The following is a 26,751-nucleotide window of genomic DNA, read 5'->3' as shown; positions in this document are numbered from 1 at the left end:
CTGGGAGGACCCATGCATGTTGGAAGAATTAATTATTTCTTTAGGCTGAATTTTTCTTGAAAAATGTTTTAGTCTTGAAAAAGACTGATTGAGTAGAAAAAGTAGGTAGTCTTGAGAATTGTCGAAAAAAAATATAGGTAGTCTTGAGAAAGACTGTTTCTGTTGAAGAACTCTAGGTAAACCCAGGAGCTATCAAGATTTGTGACCGGTTCGAACGAAGGTTCAAGCCGGTATGTCATAAAAATAGTTGTAATTTACTATATTATCACCACTTGTGTATCGAAATGTATCCCTAGCTGTAAGATGTTTGTAAAATTTCGTCAATTTCATCATTAAAATAATTTCAATTTGTAATTGGCACCTCTGAGCTAAATGAACTGAATAAAATACCTATGGTTATTTTCGAAATCAGCCATCCCACAGTGCTGTGGAAAACGTTACCGGAACCTTGCACCAAAATGGCTACGATTTGAATGTTTAGAGTATGTTTGATGGAACAGTGTGTAGAAATATAACCGGTGGATTAATTTAAAATGTACGAAATTAGAACCATAATAACGAAATCTATTACAAAGATTTAGGAAACTAATCATGGGCTCAATGATTTTGTCATTGAACTCTGAACGTGTCTGTCCATGGTTAGGATTTGTAAGAGACGTGCGAACAACTGTGTATGAAACTGGATCAGTTTACCTCGTCACATTCATGAAATGGATACCGTTAAGATTACAATATGTAATAATTGACTCATAGTTGAGCTTATGTACTTAGACCTCGATTTTGGAACACAATAAAAGTCCCAACTTCTCCTGTGCGCTACATATGTAATGGAAAGATAAACTTTGATCCATTTTGGGCTTCAGCACCACCAAATCAAGGTGAACTAAACAACTTTGTGCTCACTGTAACGCACCCGTAAATCTTGAAATACAGTTTCTGTAAATACGTATGCTGATTGTTTAATGCAACAATTTTGGGTGGCGGTGTTGCTTTGCTACTTTACCCTCGTTGGCCAATTAAAAAACTAAACTTTCTTAGATGAGGTGAGATGGTATAAAAAATCTTCTAATCCACGTGTGAATTTCACTTACAGCAGCAACCGAACCGGAACCATGAGCCACCACATCGTATTACCGGTTAGTTTAGCCGCCGTTGCGATAGCAGCTCAAGAGAATGCGGATCACTTTTCCAACACACGCCGCAACTTCAACTGATCCGCGCGTATGTTTGCTTTTGATCGAAACCTACCCCCGTCTGGCATTTGTAACACCTCACCTCACCCGGTGTGATTTGTGCTCGCTTGAGTAAATTCTAAGCCGAAGTAATAAACGCTTTTCCGCTCTCAATCTCTCATTCATTTTTTTTTCTCGCACGGTAATGGTCTTTGAAACGAGAGTAAAACTTCTCGATCGTCGCACTAGTGACGCATTAAAATGCCGCCTCATCACCCCCTTCGCCAAAGGAGGAAGGGTTGAACCCACTCGAGCGCGTACTGCGTGGCCCCTACGTGGATGTCGCGGATTTGTTTGCGAGACGGAGCGGGTGTGGTGCTCCACATGGCATCGTACAGAAGCCACAATCGTCGCATTGGCTGTGGAAGAGATTGGAATATGTTGTAGGTATGTACGTACATACGGGGCGGCTACACGAGAATCGCGCCGACCGTTCACGACGATCTTAGAGTTACTGTCCAGGGTGGAGTTTAGTATAAAAACGGCCGGCCACAGTCGAACGGATATCATTCGCAGTTCAGAATTTGTTGCAAAACGTTAGAACCGATTCTAGCAACTATCATTCGCTAAAAATGGCCTTCATCAAAGTGAGTGTCGTCGGGAAGAACTTGTGTGCAAAGAAGGGAATAAATTGGTAGTGTGTCAGGAGACGGTTGTCGGTGCGACAGGATTTCGATCCTTCAAGTGAACAGTTTCAATTGCTCTCGGAAGGAATGTGATCGAGATAGCCTCTGAGAAATAGAAAGGAGCTGCTCAGTTGAAGTGTTCGGGGAATTCTGAGTGTATCCAATGACCGTTTCGGACACAGACTATGCAGGAAATTTGCCTCGAATTTATTTATTTTTCTTTATCATTCGCTTCGTCACAGTCCGTTGTGTGCCTGGCTGTCCTAGGAGTTGCCGCTGCCGGAGTTGTCCCGTATGCCGCTGAATACAAGGGAGATTACTACGTGAGTACCTATTGTTGAAATCGAAAGAGGAGCACTTGACCTTTAGTGAACTTGTGCGGTTAGGTGTTTCGGAATGATTTTGAGTCATAATTATTTTTAATATTATTAGAAAAATTTGTTATACTTGCATGATGAGCTTAAATCAAAATCGATTTCTGCATTTTGTAAATCACATAAAAATTTATCCAGAAAAGTTATACGGGAAACGTTCTAAATTTAACAACGCATATCTTAGAATGCATTAATTTTAGCAGAAACTTTGCCATCTTGTTAAAAATTTTAACTGTGTAAATAACATATCCAACGCAAAGAGAATAGGGAAAGAGACGAATAGTGTGAAACCAAAAATACCTTATTGAGCAGACCAATCGTGCAATGTAAATAAACATTACTCATGCCTGAGTTGGAGGAGATAAGTATTGTACTTCTATCAAAAAAGAAATTTGAATTTTCGTCAGAATTTAGTTCAATCGTGATTGTAAGGTGCATTCTAGAGTATATGTATGAGTAAAAATATGCTTTAGAATTATTTCATCTCTTTGTTTCGAAATGCACATCGTTTGATAAACAAATCCATCGATCGACATACGGTTTGTTTTCAAAATATAATAGGAGTCATTTAAAGTGCTGCCTGTAGAAGCGGTTGCCAAAATTCTAGTGTTGAAATCATCATAAAGGGAGTGTTGCCGTTTTGACTGATTTTCACTCTTCGTCTCTTTCACTATTCTCTTTGATCCAACGATGAGTTGTTTTCGTTACTACTGAACACTGGAAGGCCGAGATATTTTGTTCTCATTCAAACAGTTACATTGGCTTCCATGGGGATAGTTCTAATTCGACGATGTTATATCTGCTTTTACTTGTATTTGTGTACTTTCAAGTTAGACCCAGTAAAGCTTGAAGAACTGAACTGGTACACTCTGGGCGACTGCTAGAGCGCTTTTTGAATAATTGACATGTTTCGTATCGTCAGCGAAATCGTCAGCGCTATTATTTTTTGGTTCATACGCAATAAGAGAGTCCGAGATATACAAGACATCCAAGGCACTTAACACTCTTAAGTAAAGTTATCCGTTCAATTCTAATGCGTGTGCTGCTTATAATATTTTATTATTATATAACGTAGGGGAAATGTCCGTTGTCATTTCACCAAATCGCTCAAAAAGTTTTGTTTAAGAAGATGAGAGAACTCAACGCATTTTGGCGCGTTATTAAATATAATTTTAGAAATAAATTTTAGTCCGACTTGAATGCCAATTTAAATGGGGTAGCATATGCTGTAACAAAGTTTTGAAGAATAGAGAGTTTTTGGCTTGTGCCCCCGATGTGAATTTAGTTATCATACGATTCTATTCATTTCAAAAAATATCTAGGAAAATATATCCAAAAGTTGGAAAACATTTAAAACATCAATTACTATCGCTAACATAGTGCCAACGCCTACTTTGGGCCGTTTGGTTGGTTGTTTCCGCTAGTTTCGTACAATAATCGGAAATAAATGAAAACTTGCATTGAATGAAAGCCCGGTTGCTTCGATTGATTCTTTCGGTAGATATACTGAATGTTGAAGACACGTATGAATAATGGATTTTTATTCAATGCTGTTTGAATTTTTATAACTCTGCTTAGTAGTTTCTGGTTCTTTTTCAAAAATATGTTAGGATTGCTTTGATTGCAAAAATCTTTTTCAGGCCTTCCTATTTTTTGGCCTAAACCGGTGTTTTCCATTGCCGGAATGTAGCTCAGATTGAATTTCTGATAAATTCCATTTTACTGTACCTTCAATATTCATAAACTTTACCAGTTATTTCACATTGTTGATATATAAAGAAATAATATTTTCAGTTTCGAATTTCGTTATAAAATACATTATAAATTATTCCTTAGTTTATAGAACATAAACGTGTCACATAAATGGGTTTCCACTTATAAGTAGCAGTAATAGAAATGCCCACTACATAATTTGGGGCTGCTCAATTGGCAAGGCACTGTATTGATGGAATACTTAAGCAGTACAAATCTGCATATACTCAATGTAGGATTTCGTCTAACATTCGCGTGATCTGGTAGTGTAGAGGTGTTAGATGTAACCCTCTGCTCTGACGGTATCAAGCATGAGGTGGCAAACGAGCTCGAACCGTCGTTATTTAATTATAAGTATATCGTCTTTAATCCCAAATCTACGAACTGAGACCTCTACGAAGAGCGCTTGGCGACTAGGTGTCATGAGTAGTTTCAAACGATTGAATCTCCAAGTTGCTTTGGTGCGGTCGTAGATAAAACAAACTCTATCATAGTAGCAGCATGCCAAGAGGCTTGTCCGCTTCGAGTTATGCGTACTTCTAGAAGAAACCTCTTGGTGGAATTCCGAACTTTTTCGACTTAAAAAGTTATGTAGAAGACGAAGGTCAGACACATGTAAGTTGGCTCGTAAAGCATACAGATATTTCCTTCGATCCCCTGAGCGAAGTGATTGGAAAAGCCTCCGCACAAATGGCCTCATTCTCAGCGAGGCTGGTAGATAAAATAAGCTACGTTCGAAATCGAAAGATTTTCATGTCACAACGATAAGTAATGGAGGGCGAATATTCAAAGTCATATAATCGCTGTTTCCAGTATTTTACAGGAGGACAGAAATCACTCAATTTTTACTGAAAAAAATAAAACTCACGATTGTTTGTTCATTGTAAAGCAGTACACTTATGAAAGCTTGAAACGATTTCGATTGAAATTGAGGAAAAAACGACCAACTTGAACACGTCGATGAGGGATGGTAGTTCTATGTCGTATATCAACCATTAGCGTCACGAAGTGAAAGTCAGAGAACTTTGCGAAGCTTTTAATTTATTTGTGGCATTTCTATAATCCAGATGCTTCAATAATTTTTTAACTTTCTGTTATTGCTTGTGATCGTAAACACAAATTTTTGTACTTAATTTTTGTACTTAATTCGTTTTATATTTTTATTAGCCATAATTTTGTCCAGGAATATAGGATCTAGAATATTCGTTTCGTAAACGTTATTGTTTGTGAAATAATGGTACAATGAAATCAAACGCACAATTTGGTGATTTTAATCATTAAATTACTTTTTCATACATCGAAGCCAAGATGGGATATTTGTCTTTACAGGAATGCGGCGAAACAGGTGGTTGGATTTAGTCAAAAAAACGAGTACACCAGATTTCCATACGCTGAAGGCCTACGAAGAATTTTGAAACACACTCAGACATTTTGTGGACTACTACTACTCGAAAAGTCTAAAAGTGTCTGTGAAAACATGGAATTTACATAAGGCTCCACTAGTTTTTATAAGAGTTTGAATTTCCAATAGGTCCCCTTACCAAAATGCAATATTTGAAAAATTCTCACAGTAAAACTATTGCAAATTTTTGCTTGCTCTTTGTAGAATTGTGACAACTGAATCATCAATCAAATGGGCCCTTAAAATCCATAGCGAAAAGAGCACCAGGTCATGGAGTACCTTTAAATATCACGAACTGGATACACGCCATGCTTAGCAACCGATCGTAAGCAACCGACCACTATGCTCATTGCTATGGGTGGCGTCTGGTATAGTGGGTAAAAAATAGATCTATTTTTATTCGCTAAATTGTTGGTGCTAAACCCCTTGAACAGTTTCGCTCAATGTCGGTGGCCCCACAGACATTCTTTTGTGTTAAACAGTCATACATTCCTCATGCGTATTTGCTGTCACACCCACAGATTTCAATCGATCGGCAATTTTAATAGCGTTTTTCTCAAAACCGCATTTTTTTTTAAATTGGCGAACACGATACGTCAACAAGCATTCAACGGATTGACCTGGATTTCCACGAGAATGCGTATTCTGTGTCGCCAGTCGATGAACCACGGAAAACTGAATAAACCAATTCTCCTCATTATTTTGAAGCAAAAGGAGAGAATTTTCTTAAAAATATGGCATTTTTTGGTTTTTATGACCCAATTTTCCGAAATTCAATTTGTTCTATTTTTTTGTCCGCGGCGATCTTTAATGTGAAAATGATTGGACGTCTACTCTTGGAACGCTCTTATGTGTGGCTCTGCGTTACTGATTTTATTTTTCGTACATAATGAGTATTAATAAACCCTAATGTTACGCACGTGGTCCATTGTAGCCATGCCTTCAAAATCGTAAAACAAAATTACCTTCAGATTCAGCAATTTACACCAGACTCCCCTCTTAAAATAAGTAGGGATAAGAAAACTGAGCGTCTGCGGATGCCCTTAAGGAGGTGTGCTGTCACAACTTTTATGAAACCTTACTTAATGAGCTCGTATCTCCGGCATATGGTTTCACCGATGATTAGGTATCATATAGTGATCACCGGTATTTGCAGTGACATATTTTTTGATTTGATGAAGCAGATTACCAAATTGGTGGCAGCTGTTCAGAGTAATATTGACGGCAAAAGCTGCGCCAAGTATCATCAATTCAACAGTCAACCCCACCATTGAAAAAGTTTAGAGTCGTGCCCTGTAAGGGCAAGAAACAACGATGAAATCAGATGTTCGCAAACATGAAGGCAGTAACCACGATGATGGCCCGGAAGTGTATCAGATAGAAATGAACGACCTCCAAGGCGCTGTTGGCTAAGAAAAAATTAATAAAATATTTTTCCGCCTAGTAAATAGTTCTCCACGCGCAATGGTTAGTCGCTCGTACGAGCTCTGCCAGACAACCATTAAAACTAGTTTTATCATTTTTATTGCTTATATCATGGAAATATAAAAAAGACGCATAGCTCCGTTTAGCTAACCGTGATGTTTTCAACAATCGAACAATAAGCAAGAAAAACATGTAGAAGTAAACAAAGCAAAAAATGGTAAAACAGCGGTTTTGGTGAGTATCGAGTTCATTCACCAGCGAGTTAAATAAACTCATATATTATTAATTTTGCTTAAATGCAGAAACGCACTAACTGTCGTGATTTTGTACTTACTTTCCAACGGATGTCAATTGCTGATAAATCACATATTAGTCATTCAATCATAATGAACTTGTTTTTACTTTATTTTTATTTACGTGACTTTAAAAGTTTTTTTTTCATTCGTCACGGATCATAATGAACCCAATGTTGCAACCAGCAGCAACATTTCAGTCGCGTTCTATGGTTCCCAATTAAAGTCTATGTTATTTAGAAAATGACGTGACGATACAGCGAACAGATCTCAATAGGCAATCAGAGCGACTAAAACGTTGTTACTGGTTGCATATATAAGTTAATACGTTGGGAATGTTATATCGGTTTCATGTTTATGGGGTTGCCTTTCGTTCTATTTTTGTTCGTTACAGAATTAAAAGAAACAGATGATCAGAAATCGCGGAGAAAAGAGAGATTAAAGAATCAATCAATTGAAATTGTCTCAAAGCCATTGTTTCTATCTTTCCTGCACACTCAACTCGAGTGCTTTCGGAATTTCGATCTGATTCTCTCATTTTCGAGAAATATTTACGTCTTTGTTATCCGCAGGACTTTGATGCGTTTGGTGCAACAGCTTTAATTAAATCTGTTTTACAAATTCTGGCAAATCACACCTATTATTAAACAGACATAAGAGTTTTGTTCAAGTAGTTGAACATCTCTTTAATCTTTATGGTAATTGTGGAAGAGAAAATTAGCGCGAATTATTTTTATTCAATAAACAATTCAATTACTGAGCCGATTTGTGTCAATATATTCATTTAAAGAAGTGACGAATGTAACCAAAATCATCACAGAAACTAACTCTTTGGAAAAGGGGAAGTAAGTCCGATGAATTCTCTTCCATGTTGTTAGAAGCAAGTGATGTTGAAATTGTTGAGCTTAATCGTATTTATAGCTCCTAGTAATTTTGATGATGTCATCAATGATACATTTAACAAATTTTACATGTATTAGAAGATATCAGTAATCAGTGTTAATGTGATGTTGATTTTCTTATGATTTGTGAACAATTTCTGGGTAGTTTTCTTTAATAGATTAAATTTTGGGCAGTTTCCCTTCAAAAAAAAACATTGAAACATACATTTTGATCCTATTGATCAACAAGAATGCTTCAACTGAATTGCCAGGCCAGGACAATCTTGAAAATAGTTTTAATTAAATATAATATAACATAAAATTGTGTTAGCATGAGTGGCAAGATATCAGATAGAAAAAAAATTGAAGTTAAACCGTTTCTGCGCATTTACAAACTGCCTGCCAGATTAGAAGAATCAGCGCAAATTGCGACATTTTATTCGTTCGAACATTCCATGGATTTTTACACTCATTTCCGTTCGTTGTTAGAATATTTTAGTTCCATTAAAGCATTCTGAAACCGTCTTTACCTAATTGTCATAATCAGAGCACGCGATTCTTCTACACAATGAAACCCCTGATTGGTAGTAAATTCCACAAATCTTTGAACAATTATGAAAACGTTCTATGCTATATTTTTTTGAAAACGTTACTTCTGATTCACTCTCAAGAACTCAAATGCAGTAAAAGTATCTGTACCACCGTGAAGATAGATGCTATACAGAAACCATTTGATTGAGCTCTGAAAATCACTTCTCTTGTTCGGAGATTGGACTAGGACTCTCCAGATCCCTCTCAGTCAATCATTTCGTGGTTAAGTGGTAAGCTGCCAGATGACATGACATGGTACATGTGACTAAGCTCGCGAAATCGAGCTTAGAGATATTTATTTTTGAAACTTTTCCCGAATGTGTTTAACCCGACTCGGGTAGAATATGTCATTCGTGATTGATGTGATAATCTGTGGAAACATCCGCTTTTTTTCGACGAAGACTTTTTAGCTGCCACAAATTCAAGTTAAATTCATGAAGATCGACTAAGCTAGTTGGCGAACTTTAAAAACGATGCAAAATTTTCACTCCTCCACGAGAAGGACAGAAATGAGTGTTTTTATGACCAGGACACTTTTCTTAATTGATCGTTGATAAGAGCAACATCTGAGAAATTCAATACTCTGACATTTGCTGAAAATGATCAAATGTAAAACATATTTCATCAGAGATTCTTTCGACAATAGTTTCTATTGGACGTTGCAAAAATGGCGAAATGAAGATGTTAAATACGACAATACTCATTAGCACTTTCCGAAGAATAACATTTTCCATTAACCTAAAACAAATATATTTATCTAGTTTTGGGCTTTGTCCAAATTCATTCGGGGTTCGAGTTTAATCCGAAACTACCTAGCATCGGATCACATTTCTTGGCTTTACCTAAAAACTTATTCATGTGGTCAACGAAAACACACTGACCGGCCATTACTTAATAGTATTTTCAGCTTCTAAAAATACAACAGTCGATTCAGCCACTGAAGCTCCCAGACATTCGAGTCGAAACTATCGTTGGAAAGAATGGCCTTAAGCTCATTAAAACATTCGCGCTTTGAAAACGAAATAAGGAAATGGTACACGAGATCGGATATCGTTGATCAAACATTTAAGCATGATTAATAGTGATTTAGGCAATGGTTTGATTGAAATTTGCAAAAAATCACTCCACCCCGATCACAACACACCCACTACCATCACTGAAAGTAGGCAGGCATTAATAAATATTATTAATAATCCCACATCAACCGGCAGCTTCCTTATGATCGCAACCTGAGATGTGTGCGACCACGATCCAGTCCGCATTCTCTTGTTAATCCGCACCTTTCTGGAGGTCAATGCTGCAGCGAGGCGCGCGCAACCCTCCGTTACCAGTGCTGTGAAAACGCAATAACCTTGATCGCATTTCACACAAATACCTACGCGACAGGGCACTCGCGATCGTTCGCTATTACATTTCCCCTCGACGACCGGTTTTCAGCCTTCTCCCAGATTATAATCTTCGCATTGAGAAATTCCATTTTCGAAGCAAATCACATCCAACTGCATTTGGTTCTAATTAGCAACGCGCGAGCCAGTGCATCGCATAAACTCACCAGTAATGTGTTGTCGCCTTCAGTGGATTGTTTTCTCTATAACTAATTGACTACTTGCTAGAATCTGTGACGACGACGACGCTTCGCGGGGGACATCTCTATTTGCATTTTTCCCACGTCTCATTCAGTGTAGGTACCCTATTTATATAGGGTTAAGCAGAATGCTTCGTCACTGAAACTGCGTCGGATTTAATTTGAAAAGCTTCACATTTGATCGCTTTGGTGTCTGTCAAATCATGTGTCATTTATTGTGACTATCGCTTTGATAGTCACAATAAATGACACATGATTTGACAGACTTTAACGCTCCGTCAGTGACGGAGCATTCTGTTTGACCCTCTATTAAGCCTGTCTATGCTTGGTATGCATAGACGATTTAAAGAGGAGTGAAGTGGTGAACCTCTTGATTTACAATTCAATCCGGTTGGAGACTTTCTATTTCTCGGTGTTGGATTCTATAGAACTGTAGCAGAGACCATTATTAAATTAACTATCTATCTTCGACTAGGTTAAAAAGAAGAATCTACTGCGTAGAAACTAGATGCAGGAAGTAATACAAATTGGCTGACATTAGTCAAAGTCATAATTTTGTCTCAGATAAAATAGTTGATCACAAATCAACGTCAGAAAAAAGGAAACCAAAAAAAAATACCTCAGCGCCTGCAGCGATAGCTTGTGCAGGTCACACTCTGGCATTTTAACGATTTCATAACAGCAATGTTGACTGCCACAACAGCGACACCGACAGTAATCAATTAATCATTCTCAAGAAACCGCCACGGAAAGACGCTTTAAAATAATATTCCGAATTTTATTCAGTAATGACTCGTTTTTATGCACCAACCGAAAAATGTTGATTGATGGAACAGGGAAGTTGATAAAATCGGGGAAAAATTTTTATCCGACATAATTAGAAGCGACTCAGGTTCTCATGAGTTGTATGGTTGCAGAAATGTTATTGTGTTAAACCGAACCGTCCGACAACTGACTATCTGACTTCCAAGCATTGGATCGATCTGAAATTTTTCAAATAGGAACATTATGAACAGCAATATATTCCGCGATGAAATTTAACGGCAAATTTTCGTTCTTCGATGTTGTTTTAAACCAATGGCTAAAATCTACGTAAAAGTATCATTTAACTGTGTAAATTGCCAAAAATAAATTACTGAACAAATTTTGGCTGCTTTGGTGTTTACAACCTTGTCGATCGGAGTTCCAGTACCGGAGTTACGGGTTGAAGAATGTTAGTCGCTTTGACCACCTACTGATGCCAAATGTCTTTAAAAGGCACGTTTTGATGCCAATTGTCTTTAAAATGCATTATGTAATTGCGAAAAAACATTTTTTGGCGAAAATGGACTTTTTTGGACTTTGGCAAATGTTTGACTCTTTCAACTTCAGTTGTAGGTTTTTCACCTCCCCGCATGCCAAAAGATGTTAGCAAAAAGACAACATTGAACTAATGCTGATTAAACTAATTAAGTCTGATATTTTTTGTTTCAAGTGTTGTTCAGAGTCAACACGTGACTTATCACGTTCGAGTCATTGAATATAGATGCAAAGTGTACTAAAAACACACACACATTTCGGATCGAGCCTAAACCTCTGTTATTTGTGATATTATGTAACCATGGAGTAATGGTTTCAGATCCTGAAAAATCAAGAAACGAATTTCAGTATTATCCCGACTATAACGTTATGCAGTTGAATCACTATACATTTATATCGTTAAGAGCAAAGGCGTACCTTATTTTGAGTTTTAGTTGCCAGAAATTTTAATAGATCTTTAAGTTTCTGATTTTATCGATTGGTTAATTGGGATTTCGATAAAAACATTCGAGATTTCGATAAAAAATAGAGATTTTTGAAAAAAATGAAAGAAAACCAAGATCCAACGATGCAAAATTGCGGCGATAAAATATCCAAACATCTCCAAAACAGAGATCCAACAACCAATCCAGAGATATGCGGAAACTGATGGATGTAATTATCCGAAGACCCAAAGGTACAACCGCGGGAGTAGCCAAAGATCTAAACATGCATTAATCTCAAATTTAAACGAATAAAACCAATTGAACTCTTCATCATTCGAATAACCTAAAGATCTCAAGATCATAAAATTCTGCATAAAATCAAATATCCAAGATTTGACTAATTAAATGCAACAATTCAAGTATCCAAATAAGAATCTATTCAAAAATTATTGGATTCGAAACTGCTTAGCTCTTATTTGTAAAGATTAACAAGACCCAAGATCCAAAGACCCAAAGATCTGAACCCTCACAGATTCAAAAATCCGATGACCCTCAGATCCGCAGATTTCGCAGATCCGCAAATCCGTAAATTCGCAAATCCGCAGATCCACAGTTCCGCAGATTCGCAAATCTCCTTATCCGCAGATGCAAAGATCTGTAGATCCAAAGATCCGCAGATTCGCAAATCCCCTTATCCACAGATCTAAAGATCCGCAGATGCAAAGATCCGCAGATCTAAAGCTCAGCATATCCAAAGATCCGCAGATCCCAAAATCCACAGATTCAAAGACCCGCGGATACAGAGATCCACAGAACCAAAAATCCGCCGATGCAAAGAGCCGCAGATCTACAGATTCAACGATCCGCGAATCCAAAGATCCGCAGATCCAAGGATCCACAGATCTAAAGATAGGTAGATAGAAAGATCTGCTGCTTCCAAGATGCGCACATCGAAAGATCTGCTACTCCAAAGATCCGCTGCTCCAAAGATGCGCAGATCCAAAGAACCGCAGATCTGTAGATCCATAGATACGCTGATTCTTAATTTCACAAATCCACAGATCCACACATCCGTAGATCCGCAGATGCAAAGATCCACAGATATAAAAATCCAAAGATCCGTAGATCCAAATATAAGCGGAACTAAAGATCCGCAGATCCAAAGATCGGCAGATCAGAAGATCGGCAGATCCAAATGTCCGCAGATCTAAAGATCCGCTGCTCCAAAGATCAGCAGATGCAAAGATCCGCAAATGCAATGATCCGCAGATGCAAAGATCCGCAGTTGCAAAGATCCACAGATCAAAAGGTCCGAAGATCCAAGGATCCATAGATCTAAAGATAGGCAGATCGAAAGATCTGCTGCTTCAAAAATGCGGACATCGAAAGATCCGCTGCTCCAAAGATCCGCTGTTCCAAAGCTGCGCAGATCCAAAGATCCGCAGATCCAAGTATCAGCAGAACTAAAAATCCGCAGATCCAAAGATCGGCAAATCTAAAGATAGGCAGATCAAAAGATCCACTGCTCCAAAGATCCGCAGATTTAGAGATCCGAAGATCCAGAGATCTGCAGATCCAAACATCCGCAGATCCAAACATCCGCAGATCCAAATATCAGCAGAACTAAAAATCCGCAGATTCAAAGATCGGCCGATCCAAAGATAGGCAGATCGAAAGATCCATCGCTCCAAAGACCCGCAGATCTAAAAATCCGCAGATCCAGAGATCCGCAGATCCAAATATCAGCAGAAATAATAATTTGCAGATCCAAAGATCGGCAGATCTAAAGATAGGCTGATCGAAAGATCCGCGGCTGTAAAGATGCCCAGATCCCAGATCCAAAAATCCGCAGATCCAATGATCCACAGGCCTTCTCGCAAATATAAAAAATAACAAATTTACCAAGATAATTAGGTACAATATTATATTTCCTGTTCATAGTATTCCATCAAACGATAACTGGTCAGAGATCCGCAGATCCAAAGATCAGCAGATTCAAAGATACATAAATCCGAAATCCAAACATCTAAATAGATCCAAAGCCAAAAAAAAGCCAACAATCCAAAGACTCAAAGATCCAATAGTGCAAAGATCTAAAATTTAAAAGATCAAAAGATCCAAAAAAATTTACGATCCAGAGAGCCACACACCTAGAATTGCAAAGATAAAAACATTCAAAAGATGCGAAGATCCAGGGATACAAGCATCCAACGATCGAAAAACATACCTACCAAAAAGGTCCAAAAACCCCAAGATGTAAAAATTTAGTTTTAAAGAAGATTAGGTCTTTTTAGGTCTAAGATCCTAAAGAATGCGATCCAATAATTCATTAATCAATTTGGTCAACTATTTAAGGATCAAAACATTTAAAGATCCAAAGATGCCAAAGTTTAAAGATCTAACAGACCGAGTATTCAAAGAGATCCAAATATTCTTGAAGACCCAAACAGAAAAAGATCCATAGATCCAAAAATCGAAAAATGCAGCTGACCCAAATAATCAAATATTCAAAGGTAAATAGACTACAGTATCCAAAAATCCATAGATCCAAAGAGCCTACTACCTGCAGATGCAGAATATTCATCAGCAGATTCAAAGATTTAAATATCCACTTATCCAAATATATATTATTTATTTGTAAAAATTAAAAGCTAAAAAGTATCCTATATTCAAAGACTCGAAAATTCATAGAGCCAAATGGACAAAGATTCAATAATCTAAAAATCTACAGAACCAAAGTACAAAAGACCAAAAGATTCGTAACTAGTGCTTGTTTGGGTACTAGTTTTGATACAGCGTCTAACTAAACACCCAGTTGGTGATAGCTACTGATGAGCTAAATTCGAAACACAAAAAAATCATACTAATTTTAAAATAAGATTCGTAGTTCCACAGACCCAAACATTACAAAATTGAAAGATTCCAAAAGGACTGAAGATTCAAACCGATACGGCAAACATAAAAAATCGGTAAATTAAAATATAATAGAATACCACAATCAGAAACTTAGTTACCGCACAGATATAAAACAAATAAATTCCAAGGTTTCAGAAATCTGAATTCTTTAGATATATAAATAACGCCTAAATTTTATTCTTTCTTGATTATATGTCAACCGCGATAAAGTCGAGATAATACTATATAACAAAAACAGATAGTAAAATTTATATTTTTATATTTTTGAGTATGTACACATAAAATTCAGATCATCCAACTTGTTTCAAATTGCGGAGATTTCAATGGAAATAGATACATACAATAATTTTTAATATTATATTTAATCGAGTAATAAGACAAAATCATCTGACTGCCGATTTTGCTGATTTCGATCTTTCCGTGCCCGACTTTGGAGGCTCGATCAAATTTGCCGTGACCGTAATTTATCACGGATTTTTTTAGTTAGCGCCATCAGTATGGTGAGGCAGGGAAGGGTATAACAATTTATGATATGCTTTGAATTCCACTCGAGGGGTCCTCGGATGGTTTGAGATGAATGAGATCAAATTACTTCTGTATGAATAGCTCATCGATATTATTTAAAATATTTATTTATTCGTTTTTGTTTGTATTTAAATAAATATAGAAAATATATGAATTTGAAGTAATTCTAATTTTAATAGATATGGTGAATTCAAAATCAACACACACACGGGATCTGAGACCCGAACAAATGATGATAGATTTTTTCATGGCAATCTATCCACTTAAATAATACAATTGCTCTTAGAAGAAGGTATGCACGAATTTCCTTCTCGCAAAAAATAAATTAACTTAACCAAGATAATATGGTGCAATGTGACTCTTAAATCTAATTTGACTCACCCCCTGAAAACTAAACACCAGTTCAATACTGAACCAGAAGTCACAATTTAAAGGTCAAGTCCATAGCCACCACCCGTAACGGAATACATAATATCTTGCCCCTTCACAATCACTTTCAATTGCATTAATTACGCTTCCTTCTTTCCGTGTTTTCTCTCCGCAGTCCCACCCACAGTACACCTTCAAATACGGTGTCCATGACGGTCTGACCGGAGATGTGAAATCTCAGGTCGAGAGCCGCGATGGAGATGTCGTCAAGGGACAGTACTCGCTGGTTGAGCCCGATGGTTCCGTGCGTACCGTCGACTACACCGCCGATGATGTGAACGGATTCAACGCTGTCGTTACCAAGTCTGGCCATTCCGTAAGTTCTACGATTACTTTAGCATCCCAGTGAATGTTTGTTTCTAACTGATTATGATTACAGGTGCATGCCCCAGTTGTCCATACAGCTCATGCTGCCCATGCCGTCGTTGCCCATGCCGCCCCAGCTGTTGTTGCCCATGCCGCCCCAGCTGTCGTCGCTCATGCTGCCCCAGCCATCGTTAAGACTGTTGCTGCCGCTCCGGTTGCTTACGCTCATGGTCCATCGGTGTACGACGCGCATTCTGCTTCAGCCTATGCCACACATGTTCCCTCCGTGTATGCTGCGCATGCTCCCTCCGTGTACAGTGCCCACGGATCAGTCTACGGACACGCCTACGCCCCAGCTGCCTATCACGGATATGCTGCCCCATACTACCACTAAATCTGAAACCAACCAAGGACCTCGATGTTGCTATTTGTCGGTGGAATTCCTTACCAATTTTAGCACTGCTGCTCATTATTTATTTTCACCTTCCTTCGTCTCTATCCAAAACCTACCAACCAACCCTTCCAAGACTCCCTCGCATTGCACAAAATTCCTCCCCTACCGCCAAATAGCAACCATCGCTGCCGCGACTAACGCCACGTAAACAAACGCCATTGACGAGAGGAAGCGCCCATTGGAATTGCATATCTGTAAATAATGCGAGAAGACGACACACTAGCGCTGCCACCGGTTCTGATAAAACGTGATTTAATTTTAATTTAATCGCGATATGTAGTAATTAGTTAGCCGATTCCATGTCCCCGAGCGCGCCGGCGTCTGGACCGAACGGAAGTTGACTTCCCGTTGTGTTGGAACGTCTCGGAACCTTCCCCGTCGAGTCGGCGGGGGTGATGTCGGGTACATGGAATCGATTTTATTTTTTATAATGCAAGATTTCCCGTACTGAATAATTTGAGTGGCGGCTTACACACCTGACTATAAGAACAATACTCATGTGTACTTCCAATTAGATGTTTGTTTGTTTCTTCTGATTTCTGAGCGACTCCTTGACCAAAAGCGACCGGGAGAACGATTTGTACAGAGCTGAACGCCGATGATGATATTAATTTAAATATAGTGATTTAATTCAATATGTAATGAACTGTTTTCTTTGCACTACTGAATATGTCCGAAAGCTTGGTATTCACTACATTTGCGTTGTAGGTACGCATCTGTGATGGTTTTAATGTGCTCATCACAGTGTGCTGTACGTTTGACTGTCATCTTTCGTTTGTTTACTCCTTTTTGCGGGTTAAACTCTTCGTTTCCAAAATGTTAAGGTCCGAAAATGAAGTGAAAATTAGGTTTATGAACACATGGCCAAGTGAAAAGTGTGTAGCTATGTAAACATTGATATGCTTTGGAAGTCGAGCTTACGGGTATGAAATTCATCATAAACAGTGTGCGAGATTAGTGTATTTTTACCGATTAGTTGTTTGCGTAAAGAGGGTGACGTGACGTCATATTTTCGTAGCCTACATAAGAACTTTGCTTGTAACAAAATGAACGAAATTAATTTTAAATACGAGCGAGGAGCACTTTAGTTTACATCAAATCAGTTAAAGTGTTCATTGTTTTCTTTTGTTTACTGCTACTATTGTTTGTTGATGACATTTTAAGCGATTTTGACGTTGTCAAACTGACCCCCATCGATCGGTGGAAAAGCGATGTCACCTATTGTCAAACTCTATATGTAGAGATAGGGATGCCAGTTACCTGGTTTGCATCAATCGCTCCAACTATTTTTAATTTTTGATGAGATTTGTGAAGTTTTTATCATAGTAATCGACCTATAGTTTTGTGTTTACCGTTATTATTGCAGAATTTTTGTGTTTACCGTTGTTAATACAGTGTAAAAGTGTCTTCTGTGTGGATTTGTGTTGCGAAAAAAGCAGCGAAGAACGCAATCGAGCTTCTGTGACTTAAGGTTCAAGTTACCTTTTTTAAGCATGTGTTAGAATTGAACGCTTGGTAGTGTGGGTAGGAAAATTTGTGTTCAGCTTTGCCACCGGATTATCCATTTAAACCTTTTTAAAACTCTAAAAGAAGAATATCAGTCGATTTATTAGATCATCACGATTCAATTCATGCAAAATACCTGCTGGAAAAACCATCGGCTTAGCTGGATGGTGCTTTTGAAAAAGTGGCTGTGGTTTTTTCATTGCGCAGTTGTGGTGCGTACCCCAGCTCGGTGTGGTAGTGTGATAAAAAATCACAGCCACTTTTTCAAAATCACCATCCAGCTAAGCCGATGGTTTTTCCAGCAGGTATTTTGCATGAATTGAATCCTGATGATCTAATAAATCGACTGATATTCTTCTTTTAGAGTTTTGAAAAGGTTTAAATGGATAATCCGGTGGCAAAGCTGAACACAATTTTTCTTACGCATACTACCAAGCCTTGAGGTAACTTGAGCCTTAACCACCAAAACTTTCCACCGAACGCAGCACCATCTATATTTCATTGTTCGCATTCTCAGATCGGCACACATTATGGCAAGTGTATGCGATCACTGCGCGAAAACCGTCAAATCCGACGACGACTTTATCGAGTGAATGTGGGAAACAACTTAATAAGCCGTTTTTGAAAAAAACTTGCGGAAAACCCAAATTTATTTTGGGTGTGCAATGAATGTGTCAAGCTGATGAAGTTCGCTCGCTTTCACGACACCATTTCTTCGCTTGGATGTATAATCACTGCCATCGCTGGGAAAACAGATGACGTCTGTGCCGAACTAAAGGCCGAGTTATTCAAAAATAACCAGCAAATTTTGCGCCTCGCTAGAAAGGTTTGAACGGCTACTCCAGTTCGGCCAAACTCTGCTACCTCTCGTTCACCCCAGAAACGTCGTCGCAAGGATGGCCCTGATCCAAGCAATATTCTTGTTGGCGGTCGAAAGCTAGTCGCTAATAGTAACATTGTTACGGTTCCACCTCCCGCGCCGTTGCTCTGGCTGTATCTTTCTCGCTTTCATCCCAGCGTTATCAAGGATTCTATTGAAAAAAAATGTCCAAAGAAGGACTAAATTGTAACGAGGAGATAAAGGTTATTGCGCTTGATAAAAAAGACGTCAGTACTTTGAACTTCACATCCTTCAAAGTTGGAGTTCACCCAAAGTATCGTGATGCAGCTCTTAACCCTAATACATGGCCGCAAGGCATACTGTTCAGGAAATTCGAGGACAGCCATATCCAGAACGTTTGGAACCCGCCGACTGATTTTTCTTCCTCTCCAGAAGAAGCTCTAATGCAACCCGGCCAATCAACTATACAAGCTACACCGCCATTGTGAAGGAGTGTCGATGCCGATCGCATACTGGGACGAAACGCAGTTGGTACTATGGATACCTCGATCCTCCCGCTACAGCCGAGCAATTGCAGCCAGCGATCATCAGTCGTCCCGGTCCTGTGTGTGTGATGGGTGAAAGGGTCTTCCAACCCGCTACAAATGGCAAGTATACATCTGATCCGAACACTTAAAGCTCTGATGAATTTTTCGCTTCCAGTATTTTGACTTTTGTTCCGACATCTTGTGATCAGATGTCAACCTTTTCTCTCGCCGACGACGATCGTCATATTCTGGAGCGCGACGCAGTTGATTCGGGATGCCTCGAATCCCCTACCACAGCCGACCAAGCGACCATGAGCCGTTCCGATATTGTTCGTTGGATTGACAAAAGGATCTTGGCTACACGCTCAAAACGGCAACATAGCTGAACCTGATCCGTCCTCCCTGCTGGAAAGCAGCACACATGTTTCCAGTTCATAAAAAAGGAAACAAATCGAACAGTGACAACTATCGGGGAATCTCGTGTTTAAGTGTCATATCGAAACTATTCGAGCTGATTGTTTTTTACCCTATTTTCTTTCACTGCAAACACTACATTACAGAAGACCAACACGGTTTTGTGCCTAAACGATCAACAACGACCAACCTGCTCTCGTTCACATTATATGTACTCGATTGATTCGCTGAGGGATTGCAAGCCGATGCGATTTACATGGATCAATCTACGGCCTTCGACAAAATCAACCATGGTATCGCATTAGCGAAGCTGAACAAACTCGGTATTCATGGACAACTTCTGCGCTGGTTTCGTTCCTACCTCGATGGAAGGCAACTCCAAATCAGCATTAAGGACTGTCTATCTGCACTATTCTTCGCTACATCTGGCATCCCACAAGGAAGCCATCTTGGTCAAGTAATATTTTTGCTCTACTTTAATGACGTCAATACCACATCACAAGAACCCCGCCTTTCTTTCGCCGACGACATGAAAATTTTTGACAAATGCTAGATAGAACCGATGCCGCTCTTCTTCAGAGGAAACTGGCCAACTTAAGTACGTAGTGTGATCTAAACAGAATGGTTTTAAACCCAAGTAAATGCTCAATCGTTACGTTCACGCGGAAATGACATCCAACTAAGTTTAACTACCAAGCATTCCAAGACACTCTCACATCAAGGATCTCGGAGTCATTATGGATTCGGCACTAACATTGAAATCATATACTTCATACATCGTAGATAAGACATCAAGACAGCTTGGGTTCATCTTCCGAATAGCGAAAAACTGTCCTAAATCGTTTTACTGCGCGTTGGTCCGCTCAACGTTAGAATATTGTTCTGCTGTTTGGAATCCGTACTAGCAGAACGGGATTGACAGAATCGAGGCTGTCCAACGCCGGTTCATACGCTTCGCCCTTCGACATCTCCCATGGCGAAACCGATTCGAACTGCCGAGCTATGAAAACCGATGCCAGTTAATACATCTCCATACACTCAACATTCGGAGTGACTGCTCTCGAGCCCTGTTCGTGTCGGACTTACTCTCTGCCAGAGTAGATTGCCCTAGAATACTCGGACGTTTGGATCTTCAAGCCCGCGTTCGAGCTTTACGTAATAACTCTCTTCTGCGAGTTCCGTTCAGGAGAACCAACTGCGGTTGCCAGAGTGCTGTTACCGGACTCCAGCGAATTTTTAACAGTCTGGCAACAGACTTTGACTTCATCCGGGCGCTGAATTCGATAAAAGCGAAGACTCCATATCAAGAAGACTGGCAACTCTGTCCAGAATCCGGAGACAGTAACAGCAACGCCACTTGCGGGTAAAGGTGGTACTTTCCATAGTGATGCACACACACATATACATTTTTACATAAAGCTTCCTCCCTTCTTCCAATAGAGGCGCTGTAACCTCTGTCGCTTCTCGTTTGTATGGGGGAAGGAAAGAGATATCAGTCTTCTTGATATGGAGTCTTCGATAAAAGCGAAAATATTGGCTATTTTCGATGGACTACGAGACCTACACTGAAAACCTCTTCCAGCACAACAATATCATACTGCCGTCGCACAGAGAAGTTATTGGAATCGAATCCTGGCAAAAATTATTTATTGCTGCTATTGCTGTTATTATGCCGTAATCTGAACTAAAAATAGACAAAAACTAGTTTTGGAACAAGTTGGCATCTATCCACGTACCAGTGCAGAGGTCAGTTATCTATATCTTTACGAATATTAATAATTTCGAGGTGATCTTTGTGAAAACGTTTGTTTTCCGGTTGCATAAACAGATGATCAGTGGAAAGAGAGAAGGGAAGGGATGCGTATGCGCGTATTCTAAACATAGTACCTTAAATTAGTTGAAATTGCAATATTTTCACATCTTTTGGAATTTGTGGATAGGACTAGATCGGATAAGTTTAAATGTGTTTTGATTAGCTTGGAATACGGCTTCAGTAACTTTGTCGGATCTTGCCGCATAATGTAACATTTTTATCATTCAAATTTAGAATGAAATGTTTAAAAAGGTCTTATTTAATACAGTCATCATCACTAGAAAGCTATGTTGCTGGATATATAATGAAAAATGTTTAAAAACCACTTAAAATATCAGAATTTTGCATCCATGCAAAAATTCTTTGGCGATTTTCGACATACTCCTAATTTTTCCATATTATGCAGTATACTATTAGATATGTAAGAAAAATAAAAATAAATAAAAAATGGAAAAAAAATCGTAGTTATAGTGTGTACTAAAACTAATATCAATCAATTTATACGCTTTGCATATACTACATATACTATATAACTCTCATATACACTCTCAATCTCTCTCATTCCAAACGTACAAATGCTCGTAGCCTTCGCGATAGCACAAACTTGGTCACAAACGCAAACATGCAATTGCAATCATATATTCAAATTTACGCCAGCGATCTCGCCAACACTAAACCAACACCCCGGCAATAAAATGAATGTTTGAGCACCCATAAAGCTACAAAGCGGTCTCGTTCACGTCCGAAAGTCTCTATCCTCGATCCTAGTAGATTCGACTCACTCATTCAGTTGGACAAATAAAAAAAGTAATGCTCATATTCACTAGACAACACGTTCCATGGCGACATGACCGGGAACTCTAGTGATATGACTCACTTTTCTAGCATATGGATCGTACATTGCAAATTAAGCATCAGATTTTTCTAAAAACAAGCGAATAGGCGAATGGCCACACGATTATAAAATCGAATTTTTACAAGCTATCAGACGCGACAAACACGTTAACATATGAACGCCTAAGTCTCTCGCACACCTACGCTCTCGATCGCGCAAACTTGGTAGCATCCCGGTCAGTGTTGCAAAGTTTCATTTTCAAATGCCAACTTTCAGTTGAATCAAACCCAACTATGATTCAAATTCAAAGTCTCCCTTAATCATTTACTTTCACTTTTGGCGGGATGTTCATAACTAATCCGTACGGCTTCATTTCAAGTTGGTGCTTTTTCATTCACCAACCAAAGTTGTCATCTGGTCTGTAAAGGCCAGTTTAGGTTAAATGTGTATCCAAGAACACACGCGAATATGCGAAAGATATACGGGTATAAAATAGAAGTTACATACACGTTACCACACGACAGATACAAACGCACACGTGATCGAACACGTTAACGTATAAACGCTCGATTCTTTCGCGATGATACACGGGATAGCGAAGCCCCTACGCCCGCATATATCTGAACTATACAATGTACATCACATGCAGAATCACGGCCCGCTGCAATTGACCTTAAGCAGTGTTTTAGTTGGTGAGATTTCCCGTCTCGTTTGCAATTGTAGTAAGTGATTCTGATGGTGAGCCCTTCCGAGAACCTAGCTCTACAGCTCCAGTACACAGTGGCTCAAAACAGCGTTTTGAGCTACTTAATTCATTAGCGATTTCACATATTCTACAATGGTTGTGTGTGTAACAAGCGTCATCTTCTGGCTATATTAATTTTGAAAAGAGTTGATCATAGTAGGCTATAGAAAATTTAACTTTTGAACCGAAAGAGATAGCGCTTGGCAGTCTTCGACAAAATTGTAGAGGTGGGTATTTTTATAAATTTTGCAGAAGACATCTTGTTTCTGTCACTCGCAGTAATTGAGTTATGAGATGTTTTCTATGATAAACTCCTTCAATTCTTATTTTTGCTTATAACTTTTTGTTTATGATTTTTCTTGTTAACAATGTTCGAAGGTATTTTCATCATTACAAAACACACAATTACTATACTATACGCTCGACTTTAAAACGGCCCTACATAAAATTTTCAACAGAGTATAACTTCTGAACGGGTGATTATGGACAAACGGTTTTAACTTCACTTTGTAGGTGAAACCCAATCCTATTAGAATAATTGATAGCATAATTACAATTTTTGCCGATAGTAAAGTTACACGGGTTCGAAAACAGGGTAAAATAAAATCAAAATCAGCCATAAGTCTGTACACAGCATTCACAGCTACCTAGTATCTTCGAAAAAGTTGTGTGTTTTGTAATGATAAAAAATACCTTCGAACATTGTTCACACGAAAAATCATAAACAAAAAAGATATAAGCGAAAAAAAATAGAATTGAAGTAGTTCATCATAGAAAACATCTCATAACTCAATTACTGCGAGTGACAGAAAGAACATGTTTTCTGCAAAATTTATAAAAATACTCACATCTACAACTTTGTCGAAGACTGCCAAGCGCTATCTCTTTTGGTTTAAAACTCTTAACTGATCAACTCTTTTTAAAATTAATATAGCCAAAAGATGACGTTTTTTACACACATAAAAATTCTAGAATATGTGAAATCGCTAATATGAACAGCTTTGATTCCAATTAATTAAGTACCTCAAAACGCTAAAAAAATTAACTATATATATGAGCGACCGAAAATAAAAGTCGCAAGGATAGAACATGCTTCGCAAAACCTGTTTCAAATATATTAGAACATAAAAATAGGAAATAAAATTTAAGTATAAAAATAGGACCGAAATACTTCAGCATAAGAATCGCTTAAAAAGCACTCACCCGTAAAACTCGGCAAGGATGACCCCCAGTATAAAAATCGGTTAAAAATAATTGAATCGCAAGTAGAAGCATCAGTATATCTTGATGTTCAAGGTTAAAAGTCGGCTGACAAAAACTACTTTGTAAGAATCGGATATATTTGTTCCGGTTTTATACTGAAGGTTTTTTTTATCCGACTCTCACAAAGGAAAGTCCCAGTCCGATTTTTATGCTTGAAGTTTATATCCGGTTTTTTATATTCTAATATATTTGAAACGGATTTTACAAAGAATGTTCTGTCCTTGCGGTTTGTATTTTCGGTCGCTTATAAGTAAGGTTGTAAATCAACTTTTAATAATATCACTTAAAAGACGTTCGAGGGAAACACGGGACACTTTAACCTCAAAGGACGTGTAACAACGGTTGAATATTGTGGTCAAACTTAACATTGGTTCGTTGAACCCATAATTTGTTCTTCCAGAGGAAGTAAATTATTCGTTCTGAGAGATCTGCGTCTGATATTTTTATTCAGTTGGCTAAGAAGGCTGTGACAAGTAGCAATTTTATGTTATCGGACATGGCTGAGGCATTTGAAGAGTTGTATTAATCCTTCCTGTTCTTGACGACAGGCACCAATAGATAAGTCGTATTCCTCATTTTCATCACCAATTAGAATCAATTCCGTTAAATTCTTTATTTAAAGCGTCTACTCTCTCGACGACGACTAGCTAGTGGAATGCATGGTTATGGTTGGTCATGAGTAGTACATATCACACTTCACGTTCTCGATATCAAAATATCATTGTGCCATTCATAACGACTGTTCGACAGAGCAGCATAACGTGTGAGCGAACATTCGTTCAATTGAAGAAACTAAGCTTTCAGGAGAATGAACGGTTATCTGCATTTAGGCGACTTACAAGTGAACAGCATGAAACGATATTTTGAACGGGTTGTGGGTAACGGATAACCCTTTAGAAGCCAGCTGTGTTAAAACATTCAACTAACGATTCTATGTTGCGATATGTGTATAAAAGTGACGTGAAAAAGAAATACGTTGTAACACGATTTACGCGGTTTTTCCCTACGAATTTTAAATTTCAATGCGCCATATTTCACTGTGTTTTTATAGATTTGAATGCGAACAACGAAATATATTTAAAAATTAATTCCAAATTGTTTTGTCAAATATTTGAAATAACTGTGTTTTTATGCCTTATCGTATTATTCATCAAATAATTAAAATCATGTTGCTTTTTTCAAGGAAAAGTGAAACTTGTAGGTAAGCTCCAATTTTGATATTAGAGTATAAAAATTAATAATTCAAAGTAATTTATAAACTAATTTTTATTGTATTTATATGGGTATTTTTCTTTTGGTTAGAACTGTCTTTAATTTACAAAATCTTTAAATCGAAAAATATTCTTTCTTAAAACGAAACAAGGTTTAAATCGGTTAAGTTACGTCGAGTTATTACCGGTGGCAAGCACACCACTTTTGTTCACGGATTTTTTTTTGCGTGACAGTTTCTTACTCGTGAAACGAAGATTCCTATTTGAATATTTGGTTGAGAAAAAAGTAAGGAAAATGTGCACGGTGAGTTTACACGGTGTCAAACTTCAATTAACATGGCATAGTGTAGCATAACAGAGACGACCGCATTTATTATGTGTAATATTTTTATTCAATAATATAATTCACTGAACACAATAGTATAGTTCTTTCGATCGCCAAAGAAAAATGAATTTTTAACGTTAACGTTTTTTCTATGCACTACATCGGTGTAGTGTTAAAAAATAAGAGATTAACTGATTACACCCAAGTTTGAAGGAGTCTAGCACCAATTACACTGAACAGTGTTGCCATACTCAGTCTACTTTCTACTTCTGCCCAAGTCAGACGTACAATCGAACCAAGTGAACAACAACTAGCAACCTCTCGATCTAGTGTGCATTGTCTCGAGAACAAAGGAATCTTTTAATTTATTCTTGCCATCATGAGTAAAGTATACGAAAAATCCCTGCTCCGACCCAGAACAGGGGTTGTTGACTTTAAATTCTGTTCAATAAGATTGAGTTTTCGTGAAGTGGAATACCTGCTGAAGGTGAAGATGCAGCTTAAGCTCAAGAAGGTTATGTATCTACAGTATCATCATCTTCGCAATGTAGTACTCATATCATTCAACACGTTAGCACAAGCCGAACGTTTCGCTTTGCAGAACAACTTGAAGCAAGGGGCTGAAAGTGATAATGTTGGAAATAAGATTCCTGTGTATGTAAAAAAAGACTATGTAGATTTAAAGATACATGACCTATCACCACGTACCCCCCCAGATCGAATCGCAAAATACATGTCGCCATACGGAGAAGTAGA

At 38.2% G+C, this 26,751-nt stretch overlaps 1 protein-coding gene across 1 annotated transcript in view; it reads left to right on the top strand.

Moving 5' to 3' along the window:
* The first annotated feature begins 1,679 nt into the window (after positions 1-1,679).
* LOC131688080 (cuticle protein-like) overlaps positions 1,680-26,751 on the top strand; it is a 116,492-nt gene continuing 91,420 nt past the window's right edge. The window contains exons 1-4 of the mRNA XM_058972232.1: positions 1,680-1,819; positions 2,101-2,181; positions 15,871-16,071; positions 16,135-16,452. Coding sequence (XP_058828215.1) covers positions 1,805-1,819; positions 2,101-2,181; positions 15,871-16,071; positions 16,135-16,452 — 615 coding nt within the window. The 5' untranslated portion in view covers positions 1,680-1,804. The remainder of the gene's footprint in view (positions 1,820-2,100; positions 2,182-15,870; positions 16,072-16,134; positions 16,453-26,751) is intronic.

Source organism: Topomyia yanbarensis, chromosome 3 (assembly GCF_030247195.1).
Source record: "Topomyia yanbarensis strain Yona2022 chromosome 3, ASM3024719v1, whole genome shotgun sequence".
Classification (NCBI taxonomy): Eukaryota; Metazoa; Arthropoda; class Insecta; order Diptera; family Culicidae; genus Topomyia; species Topomyia yanbarensis.
The sequence above is the reverse complement of the archived record's forward strand: the minus strand, read 5'-3'. Positions and strand labels throughout refer to the sequence as shown.